General features: G+C 30.8%; 1 protein-coding gene across 1 annotated transcript; it reads left to right on the forward strand.

Annotated features, from left to right (window-relative positions):
- The first annotated feature begins 373 nt into the window (after positions 1-373).
- LOC134681688 (uncharacterized) lies at positions 374-13351 on the forward strand. Its single transcript, XM_063541333.1, has 9 exons — positions 374-480; positions 1984-2273; positions 2749-2902; positions 3323-3553; positions 5677-5769; positions 8437-8469; positions 9384-9422; positions 10505-10544; positions 12843-13351. The coding sequence occupies exons 1-9, from the start codon at positions 378-380 to the stop codon at positions 12913-12915; spliced, it is 1056 nt and encodes a 351-aa protein (XP_063397403.1). The 5' UTR covers positions 374-377; the 3' UTR covers positions 12916-13351.

A 13351-nucleotide genomic window follows, 5' to 3' on the forward strand; every position in this document is an offset into this window, starting at 1 on the left:
TTTGTACGAAAGGAAAAAAACAGTCCGATCTACAACTTGTACTAAAGATCATCTGATGAAGAACCTTAATTGTATAGCATTCCTTGCATGAAGTGCAATCATGTTTTTTCTCGGTCGTGAACCATAGAAAGATTTAACGACTTGGTTACTTCCTGGCTCATTGTGACGTCTACCGGACTAATTTTACTATTCTTAAAGTATATTTTGTTTGCAATTTTTACATATTTTCCTCTTCCTCTTTATTACCATTTTACTTCCTAGTCTGTTTGTTAATGTTCAGAATCAGATTTTGTTAAATAAGCGACAAAAATACAGATTAATCACAAATGCAATAATTGTTATACTTTTTATCTTTCAAGAACCGTGGCAATATTTCAATGGAATACCTTATTATAGTTATCACAAGTTTTTACTTAACTGGTTACATGATTGGTATGGTTGGCGGCACCAACGAATTTAGATATACAACACATAAAAACAGTAAGTCATGTAGAAAATTTGTTCAACATGGTAAGTATTTTTTATAAGTATGACATTTTATTACACATTAGGGACATATACATGTATACCGAGCTCGATTTAAAATGCGCATCTCAATGTATATTTGATATAACGCTCTGATTTAGATTATTATGTCTTATTCTATAGGAATATTACATTCTACGGTAAATTCATATCTCTCTTACTGATATAGTGACTTGAGAAAACATTTTAAAAATAGAATGATCGAAAAGATACTGAAAAGACTGTTTATAAAAACATACCAGCTCGTTAAAAGCAAAATATAAAATTAGACGGGCAAAACAAAACTGCTTAGAAACATTAATATTAAAGCAACGTGATCCATTAAAACAAAATTTTGATAAAACTCAAAGTGTAGGAGTGAACAGTATCTTTCCTGCCCCAAAAGTCACCTTACATCTGTCCCATCGTAAAGCGATAAGATACCATCAGTATTCAAAACTTGAATACAGTATACATGTAGGAAACAATCCTTTCATTATTCCGAACTTAGTAAGATAACTCGTTAGACATTTTTTTTTATTTCCGTTAAGTATTCGATTTTTAACATATCTTGTAACCCTGACATACGTGAATGCAAAATATAAAACGAATTAATCCTGATCATGAAGGAAATTGTTATAATCCGTTTACGTTTATGATTTCGATATTCAAATCATGAAAATGACTTTGCCGAGTGTCAATAGAAGTCATCATACCCTTGTACATTCGTTGTTTGATATAATTTGGAGAATACACGCTATTGTTTGTCCTGTTGTTACTCCCAAAAAATTGCAGACAACATTAAAACTAACAAAATGCCAAAAAAATACAGCACACTTATTTGGTACGGGAATTCCTTTCTGTAGAAAAACACTGAGCTATATAGTAACAACATAAAGAAAAAATAACAGAAATACCAACCTCTAATGAAAAAATTTACTTTGGCGAATATCAACAGAATTCATAATTACTTTAGAAATTCATTATTTGATACAGTAAAAGAGAAAACACGCTATAGTTTGCCATGCATGTTGAACATTAAAAAAATCAACTACAATGTAAACAAATAGGATATATTGCGTTTTTGACTTTTGAAAAAAAAAACATGAAGGTACAGATATTAGGATGTTCTTTTCTTGATATTGACTAGGACTCTTTTGAGCATTATGGGCATTAATTGTGTTGTTTAAAATAACTAATAAAAACGCAATCTATGTAACTGTTTATGTATATCAACATTGCACACAAATGGTATAATTATGAAGTATGCTCTCTTTGTAGATTTCTTTTTCGATTTGGTCTTATATACTAAATGGTTTTGGCAATCTATTTCAACAACTCTCATAACGAAAACTGCAATGGACTGTAGTCGTAAAACCGAATATTTCCAATAAAACACCATACCTTCAGCCTGTAAAACAGTCAATACAATTAAATAAATAAAAAACATGAGTTTATTATTATCATTTGTTTTTGCAGTTTCTGTAGGAAGAGCAATAAATACTAGCATGTGTGGCGTATATGCCCTTGCAGCAGACAAACAAAAATTCCATATCCATTCAGATGGGTATCATATTGACCCTCCGTGCTCCATTTATTTCGCCGGTGTGAATAGAATCGATAGCAGCTACAGATTTTCTGGCATGTGCTTCAAAATGTCAGATATTGCATTACCATGTGGCAAAAACGATACATTTATTATAAGAGGATGGTCGTTGGATATCCGCTACAACAACCAGTCAGTATCGCTGTATACAAATCATAGCATGGTAGGTGTATGATAGTTATATGATAAAAATCATACGTCAAGTCGTCCTCGTCCAACAGACTTAGATTTGTTTGACAGTCTCCTGGTATCGTTCGCCCCTCTTTTAACGGAACAGACTCACATTAAAGTATACATCGAACAAACATACTGTGAAATAAATATAATACATCAAAATTGGCAAAATGAACAACACGTACTTATAATTGACATAAATGTGTACATTTCATAACACCACAAAGGTAACATTTTAGTTGTTTGCAATAACATTTCCTGTCACAAATAAAGGGATTTTAGAATACCCTTATTAAAATAATTTAATTTAAAAAAATATATTTTCCATGAAATATCAATTCAATAATTGCTCGCATTTATCAGAATTTTGTATCTGATTTTTGTCATGTTTAGAGAATAGTGGAGGGTATGTTTTTGAAAGCTGATAACTTTTCTTCATTGATACCTCAATCTTATTTTTTCAGTTGATCACAGAAAAAAACATAAGATGTGAAAGTAGACAAGACTTAACAATGAACTATGAACTGTGTTGGGAGAAAGTATCGATGTTAGAAATCTTATTTTACAGTCCATACAAGCCTTCTTCAGTGCTACCAACACTTACTATACATACGCGTGGTAAGACTTTAAAATTGTTTAATAAACAATTGTCCATTTTTAAATTTGAAATCGGAGCATGTTCTACTTAAATTTTATCATAATGGTGAAATTATCAAAAAAAATCTTGAATAAAAACAAAAACACAGACTTTTGCTAAACATTGCTTAACGCATGTAGCTCTGTTAAAAAGATTGAAAGCATGCTATATTGGACAGCTTAATGTGGCCATGTCTCGGATTGTATTCATTCAGTTCATTTTCTTTATTACATTTAAAATTTGATTGGAATTGCGATAAAAAAAATCATTGCAATATGTACTGTAAATATCATGATTGGAATTGCGAAAAACATATTTGTTTTTTCTTTACATTATGTACTGTTAATATCATTCATGCTTATGTAAATTGTGTATGCACACATGTATTTTACTCTTTTTAGCAATAATGGTGACTAAGTATCCGGCATTAAGTTTACATGCTATGGACACAATGAGTATACAGATGAGTCAATGCAACTGTAATAATCCGACCTGTAGGACATGCATACCAACTTCACACGATATGTATATCGAATTCCTTGATAGAGTAATTACGATAGGCAGAAATAATGATAATAATAATGATGCTGTAAAGCAAGATATCGAGGAAAAAAGCAGTTCTGCTAGTGTTGGTAAGTTGGTATTATTTTATGCATTTGCACATTCATATCATGTCTGCAAGATATGTTTGAAATTAAACCATTGTCACAAATAGCTTTTTAAAAACCTAAACAAAACATCAATATCTTTACATAACTCATCTATGGATGGCAATCAAAAAACCGAAAACGACTAAAACATGTGTCACGTACAGCTGATGCTTTCCGGTTATATAATTTGATAAAATTTATGTAAAAGTGAAAAATCTTTTCAGTTTTTTCTAAACGTGTAATTGGACGCCAATGTTTTAAGAACTGTTTAAAAATGTTTAACTCGCCTTGACTTGGAATACATGTGATAACTCCCTGCCTCTGTGTGACAGACATTTCCCCTGTCTGAAATGAATAATTTATTGACTTGAAGACAAACTTTCCAATGTCTATCCAAAATACTTTTTTGAAGTAAATCCATCTGACCCAGGACTTTTATTATATGTCATCATTTTCAAAGATTGTGTTAATTCAGTTAAAGAAATATTACCTTCTAATGATTCTTTTTCGATATCATTTAATTAAGTGGTCAAAGATGGTTATTCTCTTGATAATTTTTGTTTTGTTTAAGACATTCTTGTCTTTTTTAAAGTTTCTACTAAAATATTTTCGGTCGTTTTTAAGTTTTCATTTTGATTTTCTACTACAGTATTTTCATCAGTAACTTATTTTTCAATAGTATTATCGACAAAGTTTTGTGCTTCTAAATTGCAAAAGAAATTAGTAGATCTGTCTCCTTCCTCAATCTATTGGGTTCCTGACCTAACATATTGATCTTTAACCTTGATCTGTCTCAATTTTTTAAGTTGACATTATTTGGCTTCTATTTTATCAAGAGTGTCCGTTGAACTTACCATAATTTTCTAAATTTTGTATCTCCTTAGTCAGTTGGGTTTCCTGTTTTGTCCTTTCTGTTTTTTGAATGTTGAATAAGAAACAGTATTATTTCTCATCTCAAGGACGAGGTTCTTCAAAAATAATTGGTCATTAATTGCAAATTCAATATATAAATTATCAATACTATGTAAAGCATCCCCTCTGTTCACTTGCATACATAATGCTCAACTGTGTTAGTAATTTGCTGTTTTATTTTGTTTTAATGTGAGAGTCACTGAGGAGTTTTATGTAAACGAAACGCGCGTCTAGCGTATAACAATTATAGGCCTGGTACCTTTGATAACTATTATTAGTTTTACATATTCTGGGTCTTGAAGAAAATAATTATTACGTTTCTGCCTTTGTTTAAATTCATTTATTTTTAAAGTCAACATTACTGGTGAATGATCTGACCTGTACCTATTACCAATGTTTACTTCACAAAGTCCTGTACCAAGTCAGAAAAATGGTCGTTGTTATAATATAGTTTTTTTCTGTGTTTTTTAATGTTGTGTTTCTGTTGTGTCGTAGTTCTCCTCTTATATTTGATGTGTCTCCCTACGTTTTAGTTTTTAACCGGATTTTGGTTATTTTCTCAATCGATTTATTTCGAACAGCGGTATACTACTGTTGCCTTTATTTTTTCATCTATAAGGCTTTCAGAAATCAAATAAGAATCAAACCTAAAATGATTAAAATAGGTTTTCCTCCCCCATGTAAATCGTTTAAGATCAGGATATATTTCTCTGAACAGGTCGACGAGATTCTTATATTCTTTACATTTTAAAATTTTCTCTCTAGATTTTGGATTTCTTATCTTTATATAGTGATGGGTATCAAGGATGAAATTTTTAACAAGATTAAAGTCACCACAAATAATACAAAGCCGATTTGTCGTAGCAATATTTGGTCCATAAACATTTATCAGAGTACCTTGTCTTCAAAATGAAGCGAATATATAATTTCCTTGTATCGATTAGATGTTCTATAATGAAGAAGAGTTAACTTTATTTCTTACTTTATATAAGTAACATAACATATTTATATGCATCATACTATTTTAAAAAAAAGTGTTATGCAGATTTGAACAACGTCAATAGTGTAATACATGTGTAGTATATCAACTTTATTACCGGATATAGAAATTTAAATTCTTATTTCAGAAAGTGATATTTATATTTGTTAAGGTTTCCTTCGGAATTGCAATCGTTTTCATCTTTTTTTTAAAGATCTGAATATTTTGCTACCTTCTCTGCTTGGTGCTATTGCAACTGTTGCAACAGCAATTGTTGGAGCTTGGAAATGTAATGAAATTAGAAAAGGTAAAATAACAATTATTTTGATAACAATTATAATAATATTAAAATCAATAAGAGTATTTAATAATTTCAATCAGATTATCTGATTATTCTGTTAAGAATATTTAATTATTCAATACTTATGATAGTTAATAATCTATTACCATAATCAGAAGAAAATTTAAGCGACTACTCACAAATATACAAATCACTGTATGAGTGAAAGTAAAATTTGATTTTAATACATCACTATCTAGTTTAACTCAGGAGGTAAAAACAACATGAAAATAGCATCACAACTGTAAAAAGAGAGTTTACCACAATGTTTCAAGAAGATTAATATAGATATCTTTTATAATTACTACACAGAAGACGGGATATTGATATCAGCTACAGTTCAGATTATACCAATGCTTATTAGATTCTTCAATGTGGTACTAACAGTTTCAATTTGATAGTGAGATGACGTACAAACATATTTACACTGTACCTTTAGCTTTTCTTTTAGCAGCATGTAATAAAACATCAACTCCGGGGTTTTTTTTCTCGGAATTCTAGAAACATTTAAAAACAAACAAAAAGTCAAACAAAACTCCACAAGATGGAGAAAATGAACAAAATCAAAGACATGCGCTAACCCATTCTCATGAAAAAAGGAAAACGTACAATTGGTTGTCATCAACGCGAAATCAGATTTATGTTGTGGTTGGGAGAAATTAATATTAACCATAGTCATGTATTTGTCAAACTTTCTGTGTTGACATGATTTATCATTTACATGGCAAATTAATTTTGAATTTTTTAAACTACTAAGGATTTTTCTACAACAGGATAAGACAACCGTAGCTGCATTTTACAAAACCTTTCCGAAATGCTGAATCCTCAATGCTCCTCGCTTCGTTTTAAATTTAGCCTTATACCTTTTGTTATTCAAGCGTCACTGTTTATTCTTAAATGCATAAAAAGCCCTTCTGGCGTACACATTTTAAAGCCTGATATGTTTGATGAGTTTTTTCTATTATATGCATTTCCCTTAGCGGGTAAAATGGTTCTTTACTCATGCAGTTTATGATAGTTCAACTTATATCAAAATAATGCCGGCATTTTTAGATTCCTTCAAAATTTCAATGAATTTATTTCCTTTTCTAATGAACCTATAGTTGTTAATTTCTGTTTCATGTGGTCTCTTGTGGACAGTTGTCTCATTGGCATTCATACAATATCTGCTTTTATATATATATATACTGAATATCGAGTGTAGATCAACGTATGCAGCATGTTGATGATATCCTCTTTCAAGGGTTATAAATGTAATCGCATACAAATCTTTCAATATGTTCAGTCATTCAGTGAAAATTAAAATCACACATTACTGTACTTGGAGGAAAATTCAAAACGAAAAGTGGCTAAATCAAAAGCTCAAACCAATCAAACGAATGAACAACAGCTGTCATAGTCCTGACATAATATATAATTCTTATGTAGAAAACGGTGAATTGAACCTGATTTTAGCTTAACCTCTCAATTAATAGAGATCAAATTGAAAGGGGTTCATATAACATAGAGGAGTGTGAATAAATATGAAGAGAACAGCCCTTAATTAGAAATAGAAATATGTACAAAAGGGTCTTTCAAAGTTTCTACCTCGAATGAGCATCAACAACACATAAACAAAGACAAAAGACGACAAGATAAACAAAAATCAACAAATTAAACAATAACTGCAGAGGAAAAAGATTAATCGGAACACTTCGGGTTAATTGGTTCGGGTCGGACAAAAAAATCTTCTGCAAACTTATCAACAATACTTTTAATTAGTTTTCAAATTAATCCGCATCAGACTCAGATTTCGTCATGTACGAAATAAAATGCATTGAATAACGATGAAAATAAATCAAGAACACTGGTACTTCAAATGTTTGTTTTTCCTTCGACGAATTCAAATATAATTGTCTTTTCTTGTTTTGGAATGTGTGTAAAAAGTTATCACAGGTACCAGGATTATAATTTAGTACGCCAGACGCGCGTTTCGTCTACATAAGACTCACCAGTGACGCTCAAATCAAAATATTTATAAAACCAAATAAGTACAAAGTTGAAGAGCATTGCGGATCCAAAATTCCAAAAAGTTGTGCCAAATACGGCTATGGTAATCTATGCCTGGGATAAGAAAATCCTTAGTTTTTCGAATAATTCAAAGTTTTGTAAACAGGAAATTTATAAAAAAAGACCACATTAATGATATTCATGTCAACACCATGTAACACAGTTTAAACGTTTTTTTTCTTCTTCACTAATTCAACTACTGTGACTTGACTGTCAGAGTTGCTCTCCGACTATTGCAATTTATTTAAAAGTCTAATCAAATTGCAATTTGTTTCATAAAACCAGCCTTTGAACTCAAACCTTATTATAATTGTCTTGCTGAAGGTGCTAGGTATTAATTTTGAATTGTTATAAAACTGTGTAATCTAAGCTTTCATACAAGGTTCTTTCGAAAGGTACTAGTATACTCATAAGAATCCGACATCACTTGAATTAAAACATCTTGTATTCAATAAGATATATGTGAAATTACAACACGTTTAAACGTTTAAACAGTAAGTTTCCATTTGAAGTAACCTTAAATTACTATTTTTTTTAATAAAGAAGACTTTTCTTAAGAAAAAGATATTTGTTTATTCATTTCAGAAAAAAAGGCAGAGGGTAGTTCCGCAAATGAAGGTAATCGTAAACATCACTTGCAAATGCGTATGTTCGATAAGGCCGCATACTTCAAGTTCAAATTTAAAATTAGAACTTATTGATTGTTAACATCACAAATCATAGCTAAAACAACTGAGAAAGTAACAAATTTGTTTGTTGAACATTTATGAATAATCGTTTTGCTAAGACGTCAAAAATTGGACAGCTTTTAGTTTTACTCGAAAATGTATAAAAAAATGTGTCCATTGTCATTGGTTTCAGGACGGTAACATACAGCGTATACGACAAAAATATTTGTTGACATTAGTTTTATTTGATCAAATTACAATTTGACTGAAATATTTAGTGTGTGCAAATCAAATCACGTTTTTTAGTTAAATATCTTGTACGTGAAAATAAAATTCTATGTTGATTTGAATATTTAATTTGTGCAAATCAAATTCCATTTTTGTCTTGAATATTTATAGAGTGAAATTCAAATTACATTTTTCGCTTGAATATTTAGTGTGTTGAAATCAGAAATCATTTTTGAATTGAAAATTTTAGTTAGTAGGAAGCCTTCATTCTGCTTCCGTGGCCGAAGTGTTTTTGAAATTTAAACAATTTTGTGTATTTTCAATAAATCTTATATTCTTGACCTATTTAGGGTATGACGATCAACGGTTTATGAAAAACAAAAGCTCAACAAAAATATCTCTATTTCACATTCAAACATGTCTATCATCAACTTAATGAATAAAACAATTGGGTCAAATAAGTCCCTCACCGAACATACGCCTTTACTTTTTTTTTATGTTTTTCAATAAAATATTTACACACAAAGAGTTATTGCAACATTTTAATTAATTTAGAATTTTGATGACCAAGACTTATTAACAATGTCCTGACATTTTTTAATGCTTTTATTGGTATCACAATATTTCTTTTTACAGGTGAAAATGCACCTGGTGTTGCCGCAAATGGCGCTGAAGGTATCTGTTCATTTCATTTTATTTAAACAGTATACATTGATTTGGAGGAAAATAATTAATCAGACTGAAATCTTTATATTTCCTGCTCTCAATGATCACAATTTAATACATTGGTGAAAAAAATATTTTCGACAGACATACAATGTCTGCGTAACACAACGCATTCTGAAAATAGTTGCGCGAACATGTCAAAGTCGGATCGCTTTTCAATTGCCAGTGTTCAAAACACTAAATTATGTCATAGTGAGTAATTACTGTTAAAAAAACCTACTCGATCTAGGCTATATTTTGCATAACTCAAACACTTAGTGAATTTTTTACAAGATCATCGAGTAGTAACGTGTGGTTCATGACTGTTCGTATAGTTATTTCCCATTATTTTACTATGATCACTCTTGGTTTTGCATGTAAAGCGCAGTTTTTGGCAGGGGAACCTTTTCAATGTGAGGAGTTGACTTTTTTAAAAGGAATATGCAGTAACTATATCTGTAGCTCCATTAGAAGACTGGCCCCCGCCCTTTGATTCACCTCTTGTTCTTATTCCCCAATTTTTTTTGGCTTTGATGTCTTCTTGTGATACGGATATCAGTGCTCGTATCATGTGTTTGTTGAATAATGATCATCAAGTAATGCCAGCAGATTAGTATACCATTGTTATTGTTTGCACACGTCGTGGATGCTTTTGAGCTATATCATTTGTATTGGTCTACGAATTTCAGTGTTCTAACTGTCATCTCTTCACTAAATTGGTTCGAACTATTCTATCAGTTGCCCTCTAAATTTGGATGGTTTTATTGAACACACTTATAAGAATGAAACAAATGCGCGTTTTGTATACTTAATTATCAGTCTGGAATCCTTAAATGATTATGATTTTCATGCGTTACTTTGACCATTCAAAGGAATTCGAAACTGAAGTACGTAATTGTCGACATATTACATTATTGTGATCATTGAAGACAATTGAACAAATTACTTGTTTGATCTTCTGTTCATTCAAACATAGTAACAGAAAACAGAATAATTAAAAATACAGAATGTGCTAGCGGTGATGTAAACTATAAAGTTATGTTGTTTTTCAGACAATCAGAAAGTAACGAAAACGAAACAACGACAATTGAGGTATAGTTTGATAAATTGTTTTCTTAATCTAGTTTATTAACTGAAAAGAAAAACATTTATTTATAACAGAATAGTATATATATATAATTGGAACGCTCTTAAACGAATCCATTCTCAAAACGTTTTCCAACTTACTAAAATATTTCCATTTTGCCTATAAAATAAATGCTTATAAATAAAGGCAACAGTAGTATACTGCCTTTCAATAATCATAAATCGATTAAGCGTAAAGAAATCCGGAAAACAAACCAAAACCGAGGAAAGCACATCAACGATGAGAGGAAAACAACGGAACAACAGCAGCGACAAAAAAACGCAATCATGCTTAGAAACAGACATATTCTTCACTTGGGAAACAATGGTGGATTGAACCTTGTTTTATGGCTTTAATTTCCTATGTTGTGTTTTGACTGTTGTTCCGTTCCTTTTCATTCTTTGTTTTGCAATGATATATTCAGTCCTTTTTTTAAGATATATCACACATTAAGCGTTAAGTTAGTCCTTGATGTCTTTTAAAATGTGTGTCCTCGTTTCCTTTTTTCGTCGAACTTTCACAACACTTGGGTGCTGTATCCGACAAACGAGGAATAAATTTTACGTGGCCTAAGACTTTGATATAAATCAGTACAACTCCAACATCCATGTATATTTTGTAAAGACGTTATAAACAGTCATGATATTATGCAATGCTAAAATATATGCATGAACAGATTATAGTACCATAAATTTGCATACGTGTATAATCATTATATTTATTATGTTTTTTTATTTTTTTTATTAAATTTAATACCAATAAAACAATAATCAAAGATTTAATAAAAGTGTAGAATTGGATATATGTTATAAAAAGTTTAATCATAGGATTGATAAGTTTAGCTGGATCGTATATGATTTTCCGGGCTCGGAAAACAACACCACTTTAAAGATTATGATGTGCTGTTCTGTTTGAAATATGTTAAGGTACAGCGAAACATTTAAACTCAACATGTGTATTCATGGAATCATAAAGTATTTAGTAATGTTTGTAACGAAAATCCTGACTTCAAAATATACCAGTAATACGTAGATTACACTCTTGAAATCTAAAACCTCACCACATACACTGGCATAGCGTAGGAGGAGAGCCGTGGTGTAGTGGCTAGCTCATCGGACTACTAGCACAAAGGTTCCTGGTTCGATCCCCGTTCCAGGAAAAACATTTTAGGGACAGAATTTTCGGCGAAACGATGATAGTCCGTCGGAATGGGACGATAAATGGCTTACCCGTGTTAAAAGAAAGCAATATACTGTAAACCAACTTATTTACGCGGATACTTTATTTCGCGTTTATCCCCGTTTAATTCACTTCGCGGCGATTTAATTTCGCGATTTTCTAATTTACTTGATGTATTTTGATAAGGAAAGATCCAAGTTATAAATATTCGCGACGATTTAAATTCGCGTTATATTTCTACTCGCGAAAGTCGCGAAAATTAATCGCTCGCGAAATTAAGTTGGTTTACAGTATCTTGCACACAAAAGACACCGTTGTATATTTCAATGAAGCAATAAACTGAGACCTAAGCCTCTGCAAGACAACATTTGCCCTTGAAAAGAGGAAAGGAAGCAATATAATTTACAATAACTTGTTTCCCATTCCCTATAAATAAATATGCTTAAACTACAAAAATATATCTTAATAAGTCAAAGTTGTGTTGTCAATTAATAGAAAAATTTAAACCTGTAGTCGATTTATCTGAATCATATGAATTTTGAGTTCTTTTAACATGACGTTTTGTTAAATTGCCAAATTGTATCTCGAAGTTCCTCTTTAATCGTCACGAACTAAGATTTCCACACGGAATATCAAAACATTGATTGCAGTTATGAGGTGTTTAGCTTTCACACAATACTTAATTTGTGAGTGATAACCTAAATTTTATTATTTATCAAAAACTACAATTTACGAAAATCAAAAACCTATGTCTTAGTCTCATTAAATATACTTTTCTTGAAATATTGTTTTTCAACTAGAACTAGACACGTTCAAGCGTTTTAAAAAAATGGATATGATCGGCGTCTAAGTCCATCAAGAAATACTTCGGCAAACAGTAAGGTTCTCTAGTGACATGTGAGCAGAACGCTTCTGAGTGTTACTATTTAATCATAGAACCGATGTATATATGTGAGCACTTTTCAAGTATAAACGGTAAAATGTAAAACAAAAAATTTATAATATGTATTTTGATATCTCAAGCATTTAAGCTTTCTTTCTAGTCGCCTGATAAAGCATTATTTATTATTTTATCTTCTTTGCAGAATTCTTCGCTTTTGGAGAAAAAAAGAAAGTGTGCCATTGCTTACATTAGAGAATGGACAAACTCAACAGTGATTAGTTTCATAAGCGCTCGTCTTCTGTAAACAATATCTAGAAACACATGACGTGGGCATTACAAAAAGTATCATTGTTATATAGTGATAGACATAGCATGAAAGACATATTGCAAAGGATTGATAACCAATTTCCTGGTTTCAATATTGACTGCCTAGTCGGTAATGGAATATTAGTGTCCCAGATAATTACAGAAATGTTATATTTGCCGTCGTCATAGTCATAGTGGAACAATTGTAAACAATCAACTTTTTTCCTGAATTTCTCGCGAGGTTAAGTTATTCAATATGTTTTTGTTATTCCAGGTAAATGTCAAAACTTTCTTTTATATTCCGACAAGTGTTTGTATAAATTAATTACTTATTGAACTAATTTGATTAATCTGATGTTTTATTTCTGAAATCGCTTTAAACTTTTTCGTATTATTGTTTTTATA

The sequence above is a fragment of the Mytilus trossulus genome, chromosome 8, assembly GCF_036588685.1.
Source record: "Mytilus trossulus isolate FHL-02 chromosome 8, PNRI_Mtr1.1.1.hap1, whole genome shotgun sequence".
NCBI lineage: Eukaryota > Metazoa > Mollusca > Bivalvia > Mytilida > Mytilidae > Mytilus > Mytilus trossulus.

Excerpts from the sequence above, each read along its gene's own strand:
- LOC134681688 (XM_063541333.1), top strand. The coding sequence starts at position 378 with ATGGAATACCTTATTATAGTTATCACAAGTTTTTACTTAACTGGTTAC. Across the intron at positions 2,274-2,748 it reads TGTATACAAATCATAGCATG|TTGATCACAGAAAAAAACAT; the intron begins GTAGGTGTATGA and ends TTATTTTTTCAG. Across the intron at positions 2,903-3,322 it reads ACTTACTATACATACGCGTG|CAATAATGGTGACTAAGTAT; the intron begins GTAAGACTTTAA and ends TACTCTTTTTAG.